At 38.9% G+C, this 21077-nt stretch overlaps 1 protein-coding gene across 11 annotated transcripts in view; it reads right to left on the bottom strand.

Annotated features, from left to right (window-relative positions):
* The window catches only part of LOC114908521 (WASH complex subunit 2C-like), a 56600-nt gene that overhangs the window by 35181 nt on the left and 342 nt on the right, over positions 1 to 21077 (bottom strand). For 5 of the 11 annotated variants that reach the window (XM_029244778.1, XM_029244783.1, XM_029244782.1 and 2 more), the window contains exons 3-13: positions 20169 to 20333; positions 13700 to 13762; positions 11757 to 11930; positions 8957 to 9050; positions 7471 to 7532; positions 6201 to 6248; positions 4082 to 4192; positions 3423 to 3510; positions 2718 to 2789; positions 1865 to 1983; positions 1334 to 1394 (exon numbers count right to left, since the gene is read on the bottom strand). In XM_029244778.1, the coding sequence (XP_029100611.1) occupies positions 1334 to 1394; positions 1865 to 1983; positions 2718 to 2789; positions 3423 to 3510; positions 4082 to 4192; positions 6201 to 6248; positions 7471 to 7532; positions 8957 to 9050; positions 11757 to 11930; positions 13700 to 13762; positions 20169 to 20333 (1057 nt within the window). The remainder of the gene's footprint in view (positions 1 to 1333; positions 1395 to 1864; positions 1984 to 2717; positions 2790 to 3422; positions 3511 to 4081; positions 4193 to 6200; positions 6249 to 7470; positions 7533 to 8956; positions 9051 to 11756; positions 11931 to 13699; positions 13763 to 20168; positions 20334 to 21077) is intronic. The other 6 variants (XM_029244779.1, XM_029244784.1, XM_029244788.1 and 3 more) reach the window with 3 other exon arrangements.

Here is a 21077-nt window from a genome sequence, read left to right as displayed (position 1 = left end):
CTAACATAACACTGTAAAACAACTATACCCCAATTAAAAAAAAATTTTTTTAACTAATTTTCCTAAAAGAGCCATTTTAAAATTCCTTAGTGTCGTCTTCTCTACCAATGTCATGACTTTTTTCTTGGTATTAAATCAATCTAGGCTGTGACTCCCACGGAAGATCACTGACTCTGGGCAGGCTATAACACGGGGGTTGGCTGGGGAGGCCAAGGAAGAGGTAGAGCACAAATGGGGGAGGCAAGGGACAGAGCAAGCAGGGCTCAACAGTTCTGACTCCATCCAGTCCAGTTTGATGAGAATAAGCAAGTAAAAAAGAACAGCAATGGGCTTCCCTGGTGGCACAGTGGTTAAGACTCTGCCTGCCAACGCAGGGGACACGGGTTTGAGCCCTGGTCCTGGAAGATCCCATATGCCGTGGAGCAACTAAGCCCGTGTGCCACAACTACTGAGCCTGTGCTCTAGAGCCTGTGAGCCACCACTACTGAAGCCCACGTGCCTACAGCCTGTGCTCCGCAACAAGAGAAGTCATTGAAATGAGAAGCCTGTGCACCACAACGAAGAGTAGCCCCCGCTAGCCGCAACTAGAGAAAGCCCGCGCACAGCAACGAAGACCCAACACAGCCATAAATAAATAAATAAATAAAAACTATTAAAAAAAAAAAAAAAAAGAACAGCAAAATATCGGAGATGTCAGTGACAGAAATGAAGACAAAAACGGGAAAGAAGAAACTAGGCAAGTCACAGATGCCAAAAAGTGGAGAGCAGGAACCTCAAGACAATCAGGTCAGCCAGCATCATAATAAGTCTAAAATCTGACAACTTGTGGCCTGGGGAGACCAAGTCGCTTAAAATAACTCATTCCCAATTCCCAAGAACTATCACAGACCTAATGGAATAAAATTTTTAAGTTTTTAAATAGCTTATGGATGCTTTTTAAAAATTCCACAAATTATTCTAATGCACACTGGGCTGAGGAATTACTGATCTCCAACTTATGTGCAGAATTTCAGAAATGTTTCTTTGAACTAAACTTGATTAAATTAAAATATCCTCAACACTGCTGGAGTGCTTTCTCTGGTTCACTTTGAATTCTCTAAGAAAGAGACAAAATTGTGATGTGGGTTTACAGATCGTACTTTTTGTTTTTTCCAAGACATGAATTAGTGTAAAGCAACAGCTTATAAGTAGATCAAGGTGAACACAACAGCTTCCTGCCTAACATAGAAACAAGGTTTGGGAACAACTTCAGGGATTCCATCTCCTGATGGGGAGTAACCAGTTCTGGAAATCTGTGCATGAAGAAGCACAGGCAGCATCAATCCATGCTCACCTTCATTAACAGAGGCTCGAGCTCCCCGATCCTGAGGGGCATCCATGAAGAGGTCACTCTGCTTGTAATAAAGTAGACAACACAGTTCAGAATAGCAGAGGAAAATGGAGCTGCAGTAAAGATGTCTAAAGAAAAGTGCCTTGTAAAGTTTAAAGCTACATATTTACTGTTCTGTCAGAAAATCAGTTCCATAGTGAAGACTATGACAAAATCAGACCCTGAAATAATTTCGGTCTGCCCAGGAATTAAATACAAACGTGGAAAAAGACAAAAGACAAGGTAAGAAACAATCACTTAACCAAGTAAATTTTCCACTATTAACACTCACATCCTCTCCCTATTTAACAAAGGGCATCAGGATACAGTATTTCCTCATTTTGTGATTCTTAGTTCAAAATCTCCTAAAATATGAGAGTAGAAGCAACTTCCAACTAAGAAGCCATCCTTTCCTTACTAAAGGAACTAACTGTAGTTCTTCCTTGGGGACACGTGACACAGCTACAGAGAGCTTCGCTATTCCTGCCGACTTACCTCCTCATCCTCATCATCAAAAAGTCCCTTCCCTCCGCTGAACAGGCCACCTCTAGCGCCAAATGGTGAGAAGTCTTCATCTGTCAGCTTGGGGGGCGCGAATAAGTTATCTTCTTCATCTAGCAAACAGAAAGAAATGTTTTGCAGGGAGAATTAAAGATGGGTTTAGAACCCCAGTTCTGGGGATTAACCTTTATAACACCTCCAAAACTGGCATAGAGTTTATCTAACCATATGTAACAAGGACTACTTGAAGGCTGGCAGTCTCAGGACGTTCAGACAAAAACTCATTAAACAGTTCACTGAATCCCTTAAAATGCTCTTTGGTTTCCCACTCTCAAGTCTGTAACTGTCTGGGGCAAGGGAAACTCTGCAGTCAATTACTTTCATCTGAATTTCTTCTGAAGCAAGTCTATGCTCCGATTGCCATCCAAGACCTATTCCACCAGAATCTGAGGGACAGAAAGGTAGACTGAAGAGAGAACTGCGGATTGACACAGTCCCAGGTGGAAACATAATAGACATTACCACCGAATGTTAAAGGGTCTGATATAATATTCCCTATTGAAAACAAATGCTAGAGCTCCCTTGTTTCTAAAAGTCTACAGAAGTCTAGAAAGACAGCTAATAGATCCCTATAAAATCTAGTAATTCAAATCTTTAAAGCATTTTAACTCCACACTCACTTCTCCCCACACCCCAAAAGCATGCTCTTAAATGCTTTCAAAAAGTGTACAGAGACAGACCTCATCTGTCAGCACTTAAAAAGGCACTTTTACAGATCACATAAGCAATATTCCCATTCCCGAGTCAAGAGCCTCCTAAAACAAGAGAAGTGAGGGAAAAGGCTTACCATCTGAGGGAGTTTTCCTTTCCTTCTTCTCTTTCAATGTCTTCCGAGGTTTTGCTTCCCCTGGGGATAAGGCTTGAAGAATATTTCACAGTTTGAACAATACTCAGTCCACCCTTAGTATTTACTTACTGACTCTTCACACACATCTGCCATCCTCACAACTCCTAAGCTAAGAGCAAGACGTTCAACTTTGTATCTCAGCTCCACCTGAGCACCCCTCTCAGTGCCTTACCCAGAGCAGACACTTAAAAAGTGCCTCTTTTTAAGGCAGAAAGCTTCAGCTACCATACCAGGGTCACGTGCATGACAGGACTGCACTTGCTGAAAGACTTCTGACATCTTTCCACTGTTAAATCACTAGAATATAGTGTATGGTACATTTTTACCTAGTTAAAATATAATATAGAAGTAAATATTAAGCCAAGGATTCTTCATCTGGGGCCCATGGTTCTCTGTGGTACCCATTAATCCCATGAAACTGCATATATAGATGTGCATATGTGCATTTTTTGGGAGATGGGCTGGGGGTGGGGGTCCACAGTGTTCAGTTATCAAAGAGTCTATAAGCCAAAAAAGATAAGAACTACAATTTAAACCTCTTGTGCCTTAGTAATTAAACAAGGAAATCTACACTCAGTGAAGCCCAGCAGAGGGTCCTACACTTCCCCACTGCCCCTTTAGCTCATCTCGGTGGCAGTGACATACTTGTTTGCTCCTCTTCCACCCGGCTTGCAGCATCCCCTTTGATCCGAGCTGCCAGCTCATCGGCAAATGACGTAGGTCTACTTTTTTTCTACAGGCAGAGCAGACCAAAAGAATCACTTTTTTGTAACATTTTTTGTAACAAACTAGTACAGTTTACTTTTGGACACCTAACAAAACTATGTAAACAATGGCAAAGAAATTGAACTGGTGAGAAATTAAGGTTTAACTAAATAAATGTAAATACATGCACCCTATACAGATCACCTGAGAAAGAAGACTCGGTGTTCCTTCAAAGGGAGATCTCTTTATTTCCTTATGTTTTTATACTTCACTTTAATACATGGTGGTTTTCTTATCTAGATCTAGATAAGAAGACTACCATGAAGTGCTTGGGTGGTGGGGGGGAGTATTAGGATCTTAAAACTCTGAAACTGAATATATTTTGAATGATCTAACTTGTAAAATCTTAACATTTGGAGAAGAAAGTGGTACTTGTAAGGCAACTTGGGATGCTCAACCATTATTTGCAAAAGTGTAAATGAAATTACAAATAGGATGCAAAATGAGACGGTTACAAATATAAATGACAATAAAAGGAATGAGTACTAGGTACCATTTCTAAAACCTTGCCAAGCGATAACAACTATAGTCTTTCTTACAGGTCTGGAATTTTCTTCAATGTCCTCAGTATCTTCCTCCTCCTTCTCAGAGTCAGCGAAAATGTCACAACCATCATCATCGTCTTCTTCATCACTCATTTGTGCAGTGTGCTAAGAGTATAAACCACCAGATTAAAACTATTAGATGCGGCCCTCAAGCTGAAAAAGGGATACTGCCACTTAGCCTTCAGACTTCTCCTTCAAATTGGGAACAACAAATAATGCACCAAAAGTTATGAAGCAGTAAATGTGCTAGAACAAATAACACACGAGATTTATTTTCAGTGCAATAGCAAAAGATTGAAATAATAAAAATGTCCACCACTAGAGAAATGAATAAACTAAATAAGTATAGACTTATCTTAATAAAAATACTAACAGTCAAAAGGAATAAGCTGTAACAATTGGAGAGACATCCAAGACCAATCAAGTGACAAAACAGTGAATGATAAACCCCGAATGATATCCTGACCACACCCTGACACATATACAACACCACTTCTATGAACACAGACATATTTGTGAACGCAAAGAACAGCACTCGGAATATGCACTCCCAGATGATAACACCAGTTATTTCTGGAGACTGTGAGGAGATGAGGATTAGATGACTCAAACTTAGTCTTATGTGTTAAGTTCTAACTTTTTACAAAGGCAGCCACTGGTACGTAAAAATTGTATAATTAAAAAAAAATTTTTTTAACATGGAAATCAATAAACTGTGCCAGGCACTACGCTAAAAGCACTAATTTAATCCTTAGAACTCCGAGGTTAGCAGTGGCACACACAACAAATCTATCTTTAACAATACAAACAAATGGTTCCACCAATGCTTTTCATCACCATACTGTATTATTTGAAAAACTGTCCAGGGACTTCCCTGGTGGTCCAGTGGGTAAGACTCCGTGCTCCCAATGCAGGGGACCCAGGTTCAATCCCTAATCAGGGAACTAGATCCCACATGCATGCTGCAACTAAGAAGCTCGCATGCTGCAACTAAACATGCTGCAACGAAGATCCTGTGTGCTGCAACTAAGACCCGGTGCAACCAAAATTAATTAGTTTTTTGAAAACTGTCCGAATTTACAGATCTAATAGTAAATTCCATAGAAATAAATACACTGTACAGAAGGATTATTAAAATTATAAAGATGAGCCACATTTGTGAACACAACTGAAAAAAATACAAGTAACAACCAAAAAGTGCTAAATCTTTCACTTGATAATTGGAAATTTTTGTGAAAAAATATTTCCGAATTAGGAAAGTGAAATGCAAATTGGGATCATCTCAATATACCACCGTACATATACTATGGTAGCAAAAATCATAATCCCAGTGCTGATGAGATCCTGGGAAAATCATTATGCATGATCTGTTAATCTGAATGTCCATTAGACAGTAGTATCAAGTAACTCTACACCACCTAATTCCTAAGGAAAGAGTTCACAGAAGGAAAGGATTTTTATGTATGAAAACACTGAATGCAGCATTATGTCAAAAATTAAAATTTACAAATAAACTATTTCCCATACACGTTTAAAGACTACAACAGTATTACATATGTATGTTAAAAAAATATAGAAGTTTACAAAGCAAATTACAAAGACTATTTAAAATGTCAAGGAAACACCTGTGACATGTTAATATAAAATAACAGAAAATAAACTATGCATGTTATGAAAAGGACATGTCCTTAGAAGGATATACAAAAATTAAGACAACAGTGCTAAGACAGTAGGATAATAAGATTTCCATTTTTGGAGTGTTCCTTAGCCTTACTGCTATATTGTCTCAAATTTTAAAACAGGAAAGGTGTGTTCACGTGAAAAATTCAGTTTGGGTAATCAGGCCTTGTTTTATAGGCTCCGTTTCTCAATTTCGTTTTTTACTTCTTTGTTGTCTAAGAAAAATGAAGATAAAATATAAAGCAAATGAGAAAAAATATACAAGAGGGTAGTTAGCCTAAAAACATGAAACATTTGAAGGAAACATGAATAGTTGTAAACATGAATAAATCCTCACTTTCCCCTAAGTCATTCAAAAGTAATTTTAGCATAGATTTAGCATAAATGCTATGCTTCAGTTAAAATTTAAGTCACTTCAACATATGCATCTTACCCGGTTTTGATCATTGTCACTATGATTGGCAAAATCTTCATCTGACTCCTATAGGAGAAAAAAAAAGAGGCTTTTTTGTTAACACAGGCTTTACTTGGAAGCACAGAAATGATCTCGGGTCTAAGTCTCTGGGGTAGCCAACCCTGGGTCTCTCTGTACCGACTACTAGTCACCTGACGTATCAAGGTGCAGATAAGGTGGAGAGTTGGCAATGTCGCCAAGGACTATTCCAGTTAACATGTCATTTTTGTGATTCATTTAAACCTATTTGTTCATATTGATCTGCCCTATCATCTCTAACCTTTGGATTTAAAGTAAGAGTTGCACATTTAATTAACTAAATTATCAAAAGTTGGTTTGCATTATTTTACATTTTGGACTACGTTTTCTATTTTCCCTCTAAGTAGGACAATTAATTCATCAGGCCCAAGAAGGGAACATGAGTACTTAATATAAGCAATGAGGTAAAGAGTTGCTTCAATGGCTAAAAGCAAAGGATTTAGCTAAAGACAATCAGTTATACAGCAAGGTTATTTTAGAAAAGTTTATTTCCTACTATTAGGTTTTTTTTTGTTGGGAGGGCTGGAGGGAGGAGGACAGGAAATGGAGACTGGAAACAGAGGAGAAAAGGGGAGCACACATACAAAGCTGTCTCCGTTTATAAATCAACACTCAGGGACTAACCTTCAAAGGGTTTCTGACTTTTGCAATAACGAGTATTCCATTTAAAGGAACAACCCCAGATACAACAGTGGCCAAGGCCCACAGACCCTGAGACCGTAGAGCAGGGAGTCAGATCATGCTCTGTGGGTATGAAGATGCCACAGGCAGCAGCAAAGCTAACATGTAAGTGGATGCTTTCAGGATCCTTCTGGTCTAGAAAGTCTTTATAGTAAAAGAAAGTTTTAAATGTGGACTTTTTCCCTAGAATTACTCAAAGATAGAACTTACTCAAAGACTGTATCTCAAGCAGAGATTCCACCGAAACATCTAAGCTGCCACCCTCAAAATATATTGGCAAGAAGAGAATTTGGTGGGGAGGTGAGAGGGTAATGGTAAAAGAGATTAAAGCAGTTTTCCTTGGTTTTTGTATACACGACAAAAAGGAACTCCCACCCCAAGGGGAAAAGCTTCAGAATATGGCTTCTGTCACTATTAAAAGATTTATGTAAACAAATTGCTAATTCACAAATACGTTATTTATTTAGCCCACTAAACACACCCTAAGTTTCCTGCCCACCATGACCTGGACACACCAGAAAGCCCTTACCTCTTCTTCATTCTCTTCTTCACTGTCTGCAATACTACCACGATCGCTGCCTACTGAACCTTCTGGTGAGAAGAAAGATAAAGGTTATCGCCAATATTCATAAGAAAAGATCCTTAGTTCCCTTCCAAGATCACAAACCACCATACATCAGCATCTAAAGATTTTGATAAAACCATCTATACCCATTAACTGGAATTAAAAGTATCTTCACTATAGTGAGGAATGGAACATTTACATAGCCTCAAAGTATCACCCCACAAGATACTTATGAGTTACAAAAAATGTATATTAGTTACAAAGAAAAAAACTGGTTTGCACTCCTCGAAGATGTTGAGGTTGTAAAAAGCAAAAAAAGGCTGAGAAATGGTATCAGATTGAAAGAAGACTAGAGAGATTTGACAACTAAATGCAGTGAGTGGACTGGATTCTGAAACAGAGAAAAAGAGAGACTATAAAGAACATTATTGGGACAACTGGCAAAATTTGAATATGACTGAGGATTAGCTAATACTACATCCAGTTAAAATTTCCTAACTTTGATAATTATACTTTTTGCTGCTGTTGTCGGAGAACAGTCAATTGGTGACTTTATTTCATATAAAAATTACATCTAAAGAAGAGGTTGAAAAGTCAAGTATGCTTGATTTGTACATATTAGCCAAGTCTCACAGAATTCAACCACTTTGATAATTTTTCTATTAATAAACAAGATAGACATATTAAAAGCCTCACATCAAAGCCCAACAGACATGTCCAACCAAGATGACAGATGTGCGAATGAATATGCAGAATATGCAGCTATAAGAGAAAGTTCTTATTCTTAGAAAACACACACAGAAATACAGTTGTCCCTCGAGGGATTGGTTCCAGGACCCCCTTTCCCCAACACATACACACACACACACACACGCACACGCACACACACACACACACACACACAGATACCAAGATGGCATAGTCTGCATATAACCTACACGCATACCTTCCCACATTCTTCTCCTGTATACAGCCTTAAATCACCTCCAGATTACTTATAATACCTCATACTATGTAAATGATACATAAATAGTTGTAAATACAATGTAAATAAACATTCTGTAAATAGTTGTCTGTGTGTGGCAAATTTAAATTTTGCTTTTGGAACTTTCTGGAATTTTTTATTCCCAAATATTTTCAATCCAGGCTGGTTGAATACATAGACGCAAAAACCCATGGACACAGACTGCCAACCGTACGGAGAAGTAAGAGGGCAGGACGTCTGCATGATGTCTCCCAAACAGGTTCAGAAAAAAATATTATGTATATACAGAGAGAAGGATAAAACAAATGTGGTGAAATGTTCACAAGTGGTAAACCTGGGTAAACAGTATGTGGGAGCTCTCTCTACTAGTCTTACAACTTTAATGTACAGTTTGAAATTATTTTTAAATAAAAAGTTCAGATATAAATGTTAAAAGCAACAAAACTATTTGGTGCAAAAGAGTACCTTCACTAGATAGCTCTCCAAGACCTACATCTTCCTGCTCCATGAACAGCTTTGACCCAATTAAATAAGGTAAAGGACGGTCAATGTATAGATCCTGTAAACAATGAAAGGGAATAAGCCATTAAATATTTAGGTTGAAAATAAAATTAGGTATTCCATTTGACATCTTGTTCCATCTGACTACCGCCCAAAAGTTACATAATGAAATTGGAGAATAAGAAACACAGCAGGGTTTTTTTTTAAATCACTGATTAAAAAAAAAGTTGAATCCTAGGTAAAGATGGAAAAGTAAAGCTGAATCACATAGAATCTCCCTTCTCAAGTGCCTTATTAACAAAAATGGCAAAGGCTTGCAAAAAGTTTACTAGCAGTAACCAAACAAGGAAAGGGGCACAACTTCATAGTAATATGTCCAAAAGGAGGAGGACCAAGGAAAGAAACCAGAAATTCTGGCAACCTTTGATGATGGTAACCTATCTTCCTCCCCTAAAATTCAACTCCGGTGAGCAAAAATCAACCAATCAATCAATCTCAAGAACCAAGTCCTAAATTTGGAGAAGCACACTGAGGAAATAACCCAAATGGTTTTATGACTTGAGAAGGCAGGTGGGTAGGGGGACATGTGTACAAACAGGACACAAATAAGGCACAAAGGAAGGGAATGGAGGAGGACTCCTTCACACTTCATCAGGGCAGAGACGCAGGAACACAGAACATAAAGCATGGGCTAGATGAAAAGAAACAGAGTGGCAACTAGGCAAATATTCACAGTCAACATAATTAACTAAAGGAATGTCTCCAACAGACTGGTGAGAACCTACCCAGCAGAAAAAAATAACCCAAAGAAGAGAATAATAATATGCCCCAGAGGTTCACACTGTAGAATTTAGAGAAGTGAAATTGGTAAAATAAGACCAGATGATAAAACAACAAAACAAAATGAAGGATACTGTCTACAGAATAGTACATGTTGGAGATCCTTCCACTGCAGGCCATCACACACATCAAAAATTTAGAGTTAAGAAAGCACTCCAAAAGAAGAAGTAAAGGGCTTTCCTGGTGGCACAGTGGTTGAGAATCCGCCTGTCAATGCAGGGGACACAGGTTTGAGCCCTGGTCTGGGAAGATCCCACGTGCCGTGAAGCAACTAAGCCCATGTGCCACAACTACTGGGCCTGTGCTCTAGAGCCCGCGAACCACAACTACTGAGCCTGCATGCCATAACTACTGAAGCCCGCATGCCTAGAGCCCGTGCTCCACAGCAAGAGAAGCCACCACAATGGAAAGCCTGCGCACCGCAACGAAGAGTAGCCCCCGCTCGCCACAATTAGAGAAAGCCCGTGCGCAGCAACAATGACCCAACACAGCCAAAAATAAATAAATAAAATTAATTAATTTTTTAAAAAAAGGAAGAAGTAAAACTGTCACTGTTTGCAGATGACATGATACCATACATAGATAATCCTAAAGATGCCACCAGAAAACTACTAGTGCTAATCAATGAATTTGGTAAAGTTACAGGATACAAAAATTAATGCACAGAAATCTGTTGCATTCCTATACACTAACAACGAAAGATCAGAAAGAGAAATTAAGGAAACAATCCCATTCACCATGGCAACAAAAAGAATAAAATATGTAGGAATAAACATACCTAAGGAGGTAAAAGACTTGGGAAAAAAGAAAAGAAAAGAAAAGAAATCTCTCCACCCTGGGGCGACCTCCCATCTTCACAGTGAGGCATGGCCCTTTGGCCTTAATATCTCCTCCCTATAGAAAAGAACCTGGGTGCAGGCAAGAACAATTCTGATGCTTCACCAATGACAGAAAGCTTGGGAAGGTTAGTGTAAAAGATACAACAGCAACCAATTTAGTGCAAAGAAATGGAAGTGCTAATTGAGCTAATTCACTGACTTAGGAGGCTTGTTTCCAAAGTCCTCCTGTAACAGAGAAAGTGGTGTGTGACTTGGAAGTAGCAAGTGTGGCCCAGGCAATACATTTCCCAGGGTCTGCTGCTGACTTCTTAATCCCTATAGTGAAAAAGCAAGCCGGCGAGCATATCACGGTTAAAGGATCAGCCCCAATTTGGCACTATGAGCTCAAATCAGAAGAAAAATGTGCAGTGAAATGAAGGACTAGAAGAGACTGATTTTGCAGCATGTTTCAATTCACAAGGCACTTATGTGTCACAAGGACTCTCAAAATCAGTAAGGCAACCTCCTGTGTTTACTACTGAGCCTGAGAGAAAGTAACAGTAAAGCGATAAACATCTGCTAATAGTTCCTTCGTGAACACTCACAGCAGCTTTATTCATATTGGCCAAAACCTGGGAACAACCCACATGTCTTTCCACACTTTGGAGGTTCCCTCTTGGTGCAAGCTGCAGAATGTCAGGTTCCCAACAATCCCTACCTCTCATGAGCCTCCTCATCCTTCAAAACCCAGTTCAAATCTCATCTTCATCCTCATTTCCCCGGCTAGAAGTCAGAGCACTTATGGTGGTGACTCTTGTAAAGCCTCCTCTCTCCCACCATCTGGTACTGCTGTAATAAGCATCCTGAGGGTAGGAACCATGTCCTGCGTCTTTGTACTCCCCCAACTTGGCATGCTAGTACCTAGTAAGTGCTCAATCGATGCTTGTGTACAGCAACTCTTTCTGATTGATGGAGTCAGTCTGAGACTGCTAAGTGACAGCCTCACTTCCTAGAAGTGAAGTCCATGTCTTACCAATTCTGTGCCCAAGTAAAGTACCCCAAACCCAACAGGTGCGACAATAAATATTTCAACTGAATGTCTTTACCTTTGGCTCAAGGATCAATTCCACCCGCTCATTAGCATCATCTTCTTCAGAGTCTGAGTTTCCTGCTTTTATATCTAGCTGCTCAAATGCACTGTCCAACACTTGTAAACCGTAGTTCACAGCCTCCTGGACTTTAGGAATCAGATCTACTTCTTTCTGTTCCCGGGTCTTCTCCTAGGAAAAAATACTGTTCAGTAAGATCTCCAGTATATTGATACCACCCTAATAAAACACTGGGAATGTTTGCTAAAGCCTAGACTCATGCTCCAAAAAACCCCCCAAATTTTAATTAAAAATGTTAAATTCTTAACAATTTAAAATGTTAAACAATTAAAAACGTTAAAAGTCAGATTCTGCTGAATGCCTCAACACAGACTTTGGGGTGGTAAAACCCAAGTTTGTCTATGTGTTGAACACACATCGAACTACGTAAGGTCCTGGAGCTCCAGGTTCATCATCTACAAAAACAAAAGCACAACTATGGTGTGATGGTTCAGCTTTTATAGGCTATGTAAAAGAATCTTAATAATGAATGGCACATCACAAGACATCCAGGGGCACTTCACCTCCCTGCTACTGGAGGAACGAAGGGCCTAGACTTTTAGCTTTGCCATGGCTGTATCCCACTGACCTTGCTTAATGATCCTTTGGACAATTTTAGGAGTTAAGACTTAGAAGAAAATACCCCAGCCAGAGATGTCATTTTTCAATTACAGCTAAAAAAAAAATAACTGGACAATTACGATTATTCTATAAACTTGTTTCAAACCAAGAGAGGGTCAGTTTCATCTCTAATCTATCCTGTACATCACCCTAGAACAATGCCCCCAACCCCGACAAAACTCTGTACACATCACCAACCTGCTGAAAATATTCCACAGGTCTCCACTTCCTATAACAGCAGCTCTCATACACTCAACTGTGTCATCAGTTGTAAGAAATATTGCAAAATATCTTTAGTGTCATTTCCCTTCCTCACAAATATTCTAGAAGTTGATACATAATTACACAAAGAACCAAACCATAGTGTTGTTTTGACAGCCAAAGGGGAAAATCTGAAGAGTATTTTATACTACCTCAAGTGTGGAAGTCTTTCTGATTTAGCTTTTTTGTTTTGGCTGCATCTTTTCTGCACTCTGGTATGCTTGATTCTGAGTTAAATAGCTAACGTTGTACTAAGTGTGCGAAAACATGCCTGTGAAATAAATATATAATGGATGTTTTAAAAATAATTCACTAAATAGCTATCACCTTAAAATTGCCCCCTGACTTGGTATTAGCAGATACTATTGCACTTAAATGGTTAGCAAATCCCTGAGTACTATTAAAAATAAAGATTTAAAAAAAAATTTTTTTAAGGCTAGAAATAGGCAGAACTGTAGCTGGTTTCTAATATCCTTTTTTAGTCTAACATCTTCATATGTTACAAGCAATATGGCTTTCATCTTACTTTCATTTTTAAACTGGTAGGAATAAGAATCAAAGCAGCCACGAAAGGATAGGGAAGCACAATCTTCAAAGAACTCACAAACTACAGCCCAGCATGGCCTACATTTTTTATAGCCCTCACGGTAAGAAAGGTTTTTACATTTTTAACGGAGGAGGGGGAAGGGGAGGAGGAAGAGAAGAAAAAGAAGCGAAGAGACGTAGGTCAATGCGGCCAGCAAACAAAATATTTATTATCTGGTCCTTTACAGAAAATCTCTGCATACCTCTGCTCTATTCTTAAGCCAGAATTCAGGAACTTAATCTATACATTTCTTAATACACTAAATTTCACAAACAAACTAAAGAGTTCAATTGTTGGGCTGTCAGGAGCAGCTTTTCCCATTTCCCCCCGTGTCCATCTCCCTGCCCACAATCCCTCCACCAGCCACATCACAAATCTCCACCACTTTTCTTCTCATAAGGAGCCCAACAGAAGAGTGATTTAATGCAAGTACCTGTTCTGGTTTTTCTGCCTCAGGCTTGAGCACCGGCTCCTCCACTTCTTCATCATATACACGCTAAATACAGAAGCAAATTCAGTTTGGAATGGTCAAAACAGCATTTGGAATCAATCACAATGTAAGAATTCAATACACAATTTAAAAAAGACAAAGATGGGGAAGAAATGATTATTCAACAAATGGCTGAGGCCGCTGGTCAAGGGTAAAAAGCAAAGAACAGTAGTCAACTCTGCCAAAATTAAGTTTAAAAAAAAAGACACAAATGACTAGGAAACGTGAGAAAAAAACCTTCAATCTCATTGTTGACCACAGTCACAAAAACAATAATAAACTGGTGTTCACACTTTCTTGTTTAATCTAATACTTAATGCTGACAGAGCAATGATACAGGTACTTAAATGTGAGGCTATGAGAATACCAAGTGGTAGAACTTACCTACTAGGTAACAAGAGCTTTAACATTTTGCACAGTGGAAACGGTAAAGGTAAGTTATTTTAATCCTGTTGCTTAAAATGGCTGCTAAATTTTTATTATCCCATTTATAAGAAAATAGATAGGCCAAGCCCACCAATGATTTGCCAGAAGGCCAGGCATGGGACTGACCCATACAGCTGGAGCAGGCAGCCTCTCTTTTCCAAAATAGATCTATCACTCTGGCAACTCATTGTAATTTCCTTTTTTAACTATATATTGTTGTTTAAACTTCCAAAGTAAAACATTCTCATTATAAATAGTGCAATGATGAAAATGTTCTGGAATTAGATATTGGTGATGGTTACAAAACTTTGTGAATACACTAACACTTGTTGACTTGTACACTTTTTAAAAGGGTGAACTTTATGGTATGTGAATTATAAGTCAATTAAAAATTAAAAAGTCAATATAAAGATATAAGTGAAAGAGATGTGTTTAAAAATTGTTCCATCCTTGCCTCCAACCAAACCCTCAGAATAAGCAATTTATGCTTGGTGTGTGCTCCTCTATGTTTCCCACATAGAAACATACACAAATATATACAGACATATGCACATATTCAGAGTTCTCCCACTCTTCCCTGCTTTTAAATAAAAATGCACTTATACTATACACATTCCTCTGCCCCACTTTTTCACTTGATATTTACATAAACCACTTTCTAGGTCAATGCAAATAGATTTGATTCAATCCTTTTTATATCTGCACAATATTCTATGGTGTGAACTTGACTATGATTAATTCAATAATTCTCTATTAGGGAACATTAAGGAGATTTCCAGTTTTTGCTGTTGTAAATAAACTGTTGTAAACATATGCACATATACTAAATTCTTAGGCCCTGGATCTTTTATTTCTATAGGCTTCCCAAAAATAGGATTGCCAAGTCACAGGACAAAACTGTTTTTTAGGCTTAATAGCTACCTCCAGATTTCTGGCCACAAATGTGGAGCAACTCACACTGTCCCCACAACATATTCAAGTGCCCACTTCCCAGACCTTTGCCAGCAGTGGAACCATGTTACCTACCTTTTAAAAATATCTGCCAATCTGATTAATGTTATTTTTATTTTATTTATTTATTTATTTATTTATTTAGCGGTATGCGGGCCTCTCACTGTTGTGGCCTCTCCCGTTGCGGAGCACGGGCTCTGGACGCGCAGGCTCAGCGTCCGTGGCTCACGGGCCCAGCTGCTCCGCGGCATGTGGGATCTTCCCGGTCCAGGGCACGAACCCGTGTCCCCTGCATCGGCAGGTGGACTCTCAACCACTGCGCCACCAGGGAAGCCCAACAATGTTATTTTTAAACGTTCGTATCTTCTAACCCAAGAATTCTACTTCTTGAAATTTAGTTGCAAGAAAAATAAATACAAACAATAAGATGCTCATGGCATCAGATTTATACTGCAAAGTCACAAACACCAAATCTGTAATTCTATGCAATTCCAATCAAAGTGCTAATAGAATTTTCTGGGTAATTTAGCAAGATAGTCCTCAAATTCACAGAGGAAAGAAAAAAGCCAAGGATAACCATGATAATTCTGAATAAAAAGAAGTCACAGGGATTTGCCCTATTAGGACTTACTAGAAATCTCTGGTATTTAAGATTGTGATACTGACTACGGCAGATAAACATAATAAAAGACAGAGGCAAGAGACAGACCCACAATTACATGTAAGCTTGATTTTATATTCACAAAAACACACATTCATACATCTAAGTCACTGAGGAAAAGAACTACACAATAAAAGTTATCCATATGCATTCATACACATAAGTCACTGAGGAAAAGAACTACACAATAAAAGTTATCCATATGCATTCATACACATAAGTCAGTGAGGAAAAGAACTACACAATAAAAGTTATCCATATGCATTCATACACATAAGTCAGTGAGGAAAAGAACTACACAATAGGGCTTCCATGATGGGGAAGTGGTTAAGAATCCGCCTGCTAGTGCAGGGGACACGGGTTCGAGCCCTGGTCCGGGAAGATCCCACATGCCACGGAACAACTACTGAGCCTGCGCTCTAGAGCCCGCGAGCCACGACTACTGAAGCCCGCGCGCCTAGAGCCCATGCTCCACAACAAGAGAAGCCACCGCAATGAAAAGCCTGTGCACCGCAACGAAGACTAGCCCCTGCTCGCCGCAACTAGAGAAAACCCATGTGCAGCAACGAAGACCCAATGCAGCCGAAAGATAAATTAATTAATTATTTTAAAAAAAGAACTACACAATAAAAGTTACTCATATGGAAATGAACCAAATGAAATCCCTACCTCATATTACGTATACCTGCACCAATATACATCCACACAGATATACTCTCCAGGTAACAAGAGTAAAAAGGCAGAGATACAAAGGAGCCCACACCGAAAATATTTAGAGTTAAGGGAAAAAATGGGAGTTGGTGCCTTTTAAGCAAATATGGCAAAATATTAAAATCTGTTAATGTAAGGTAGTGTATATTATTAGCATTTGTGGTTATTATCTGTTCTTTACTAGACACATGAAATATTTTATTTAAAAAAATTGATGTCGGGAGATTGTTAAATGATAGGCACATAATGAAATAAAAACAATAAAAATTAAGTTCACAAAATCTTACAGATGTGTTAAAATGCTTATAAAATAATACACTAACATTAAAAAAATGCAGGCTGCCAATATATAGAAAAGGTTAAAGTTATATACATACATATATACTCTTAGAAAGAAATATGCCAAAATGTTCAGTGGCTGGGTAATTTGGGGTGGTGGAATTATAGTTGATTTCTGTAGTTTTAATTTTTTCACACTTTAATACTTTTTATATATGCCAATCTCTCCTACAGTGAGTGTTCATTACTTTTATAACGAGAAAGGAAAACACTTAAAGCCCAATGTCTGCATGGAAAATGGACTTGGAATATACATGTCAAAATGTTAAGAGGCTCTCCTTTGGCATCTGAAATTTCAGACGATGCTTCTTTTTCCATACTTAAAAAAAAATTGTTCTATAAAACCCAGAAATTTGGGGAGCAATTTTCAAAGGCAGGAAGAAATAAAGTAAATAAATCTTAAAATGGAGACTTTAAGACAAGGCAGCTACCAAGGTCACTTCAGACTTTAAATAGCGAGACCACTTAACCAAAAGGTTGAGCTTCATGCTGAGGTCTCAACAGCATTAACACCCTACTTTTTCTACTGCTTGTCATTAAAAACTACCTCACAAGAGATCAGCAGCCTGTGGAAAGCCAAACATGACATCTAAGAAACCAACCAGCAAATACATAAAACCCATGGGATCTTTCGAGGCTGGCCAGGACCATGCATCTCAAGTACTCAGTACACAGCAGGAAATCAATGCTAACTTCCTTCACCCTTACCAGTTTCACCCAACTCACAGCTTCATGGGTGTTTTGATCATTTTAAAATCAGGTAGCCATTCCCAGAACTGTTAAATATCTTTGATATTTCCCCTCAAAGCATCTTCTCCTCATTTGGGGAGATGAGGTAAGAGGTGAAGGTGGGGAATTAGAGAGAACGCTGACGAGGGGCTGAGATTTCTTAACATGTTATAAACAGCCCTGGTCCTTTTCACTTTTGTGATCTCTCATTCATTCATTCAAATATTCACTTAGTCCCTATATATCAGGCTCATGCTGAGCCCAAGGAATACAACATTTAGCAAAAATATGGGGGTTGATTTAGTAGCGGAGTTCAACACATCGAATCATATCAATAAATGTAAAATTACAATCATGGGAAGTGCTACTAAAGAAGTCATTAACTAGGTCACTTAATGTTTCAGGACAAAATTCCTAAATTAACAGATTAATGAAGCTTCAAGAATTGTACTCCCTCCAAATAACACACTGATGCACTGGCCACTGTTAATCAGCATTTATCCCCCTCAGAGTCCCCTCTTGAGCCTTTACTAAAGGCACTAATTTCTCTTGCCCTGGAAAGTCCTGATTGCTCTTTAGTTTCACTAACTGTAATGCAGTTTGCAATCTACTGGCTACCTCTAGGTCAATTACTAAAACCCAGAAACCTATGACTGTGCGTATCTTTCCAATAAACTACCATGAAACCAAATGGCACCGTCATTTAAGCCAGAATTGTAATACATGAGTACTGGCCAGGGTTTGAAGAAAACACATGCAAAGTCAAATCACTGCCAGATGTATTATCAGCAGGTAGTTTATTTCAGAGTTTTATTAAGCATTAGCCATACTCAACATCATCATGCTCTACCACAAATGGAAAAACATGTAACACATGGCATTATAGGGAGGTCTGGGAAGCAGTTTGATTTGGCAGTGGCAACAGGCACATCTAAAGGGGAATTTGGCTGCAGAATGGCAGGGGAAGAGGCATAAGGACTAAGGGGATGGAGAGATGGATGGAAAGTAGGGAATCCAAGAAGTGAACAGAAATAAAGAACTATTACTAAAAAATAATCAACAAAAACAAACAAAAAAAACCACCCACAAAAACCAGATTATGGGAAACTGAGAAGCTAAGAAAACTTGGCCAGAAAAGAAGAGCTAGAGAAAAGAAAAAGAACTGAAGGTTATGATTCAGAAAAAGAAGCTTATGATGCCCCTCACCCCCAAAGTATCAGTCGGGTACCAATCCAATACCAATGTGGTACAGGCACATCAGGTACAAAAGAAGCCTCCCAATTCTATTCCTTGCCCAGTCTAGGGCTGCAACACTGACTGCAGAGAAGAGCTAAGCACCTGATCCAGCAAGAAAGGTACCGAATGAGAACAACAGGTATATTCAAAAGGACACGGAATTCAGCATGATGAAAAAGTGATGGGGCTGCATACGCCAGTAAAGTACAGATGAGAGTCCTGTAACTGCCTCTTCCAATAGGAAAGATGCTCAGGACCAAGCATGGACATTCTGTATAGACAACCAGAAAATGACTACAGAGTTGACGAGAATATTTGTTACATTTTAAACCTACTGGTAAAGAGATATTTAAGATATATCTTAAATAAGATATTTATTAAGACCTTTATTTTACACACAGCTTCCCCAAAAAGCCTAGTAGTTCAGGCATTTCAACCTGAACTACTAAAAATGTACAAACATGCTGCATAAGATACCTGCGTGACAATATTTAGTCTCTTCTTAACAATCCTAAATCGTGGGCTTTGTATAATCTTGCAATTTTTGAAATCTTTTTTTATTACTTTGCATCTAACAATCTCAGGAGATAGCCTACTTTACTAATTCTCTTTTCACAGATTAATTAACACTGATACTCAGAAAGTTAGCCGCCCTATGAGAAATACAGACCAGCTTAACTAAGCTTCCTCTCCATCCTCTGTTAACAATCTCCCCTACAGTCACTGGGCTCCAGCCACACTTGCTTCCTTTTTATTCTGGAATTACACTATTATGGAAGATTGTTATTTTCTCTAAGGAGGGGCTCTGTCTAATTTATCTATGTATTCCTAGAACCTAGCACCTAGAAATTTGATAAATACATAGACAAAATAGCACTTGGGTTAAAGCTCAATAATCTTTTAGAGCTGATTCTATGGCATAGGTTCAGCCATCATAACAAAACGTTAGTTGAGAATATTCCAAGTAGACACACACATGCCTTTAATGTAACTTATCAGGACATAATGGATACAATCAATAACCTGATGGTGTCCAGAGGATCAGACCAGGTGTATGGCTTTCCTTACAGAGCATGCTCATAACAAAACTTGTTGGAGTGCCATGCAATTCAGCAGTCTACACCAAAACTAAAAATCAATGAAAACACTGGAATATGAAGAAGTTTTATCGTTAGGTTTTTTCAAAGGCTTGAAAAAAAATAAACTTTACTAATAAAAAGGGGGGGCATCAATCAGCAAGAACTACTACTTCACCAAAATTTTAGAGAACCTAATAATGGGTCACTTAGTATCACAGTGACTCTTGCTCCTTCTAAGAGTATTATTTTTTTATAAGTCTGATGTAACTAAGTAACTCACGTTCTCAATGAACTGGGTATTAGACAGCATAAGGAAGTCATTGAAGACATTATGTAGTCGACAATCTGTGGCTTTAGTTTCCCGAATTAGTCCATCCACTTGTTTCTTGATTTCATGGGTCCTAGAGATAGTCTGTTGTGAGAATTCCTGTAGAAACTGTAGTAACTATTTAAAAAACAAACATACAGTAGTATCAATATTATATGCACCTATTCTGCATGTCAAAACAGAAAAGAACCCATTTCCTTTCGCCTGGGTGTGTGTGTGCGCCCGTGTGCTGGAATGTAAAAGGGATGCTGCTTTTGACAGTACAAAGACCAAGTAGCATCAAAAAACATTTAAAAAGCTCATCAGAACAGTCTCAATGAGTCAATGGATATTTGCTATATCGTTTCTGGAGGAATTTAAAAGTCCTGTTTGGTTGTCATTCTGCAGGGATCAGAGACAAAGGGAAAAATAACAAACCACTACTCTTACCCAAAAATCCTATTCAAATGGAACTTTGGAATCACAGTTCTGAGCTTATTGGGCACCCGGCCTAAATAGTCCCACTCAAGGATATCCATATACTGGTTTGTCTACCGCTCCACTCAGTCCAGGTCCCAACATGGAATAGCCTAACTAGTACCATGTAAGCCTGCGAGGTGGCGGAAGCCGATCCCCGCTCAGGGTGGAGTTGGGCGCCTGGCTAGAAAACCCAAACAAGGAAGGGCCGCAGTCCAGGTGGGAGCACTGAGAGGGCTAAGATCAACCACCCCGCCTCCGCCCAAGTGCCTGGGGACTATCACCCGGGAGTTTTCGAGGACGGGAAGGGGCGTTATTGAGTCAATGAGAGGCAACAGGATCGACTGGGTGGAGGGGCACTGGGGGCTTCCGGGGTACCGCTCGCAGGCCGCGCATCACGCCAGA

Source organism: Monodon monoceros, unplaced genomic scaffold, assembly GCF_005190385.1.
Source record: "Monodon monoceros isolate NGI ecotype Baffin Bay Population unplaced genomic scaffold, NGI_Narwhal_1 Super_Scaffold_4, whole genome shotgun sequence".
Lineage (NCBI taxonomy): Eukaryota > Metazoa > Chordata > Mammalia > Artiodactyla > Monodontidae > Monodon > Monodon monoceros.
This window is presented reverse-complemented; position numbering and strand designations above follow the sequence as displayed.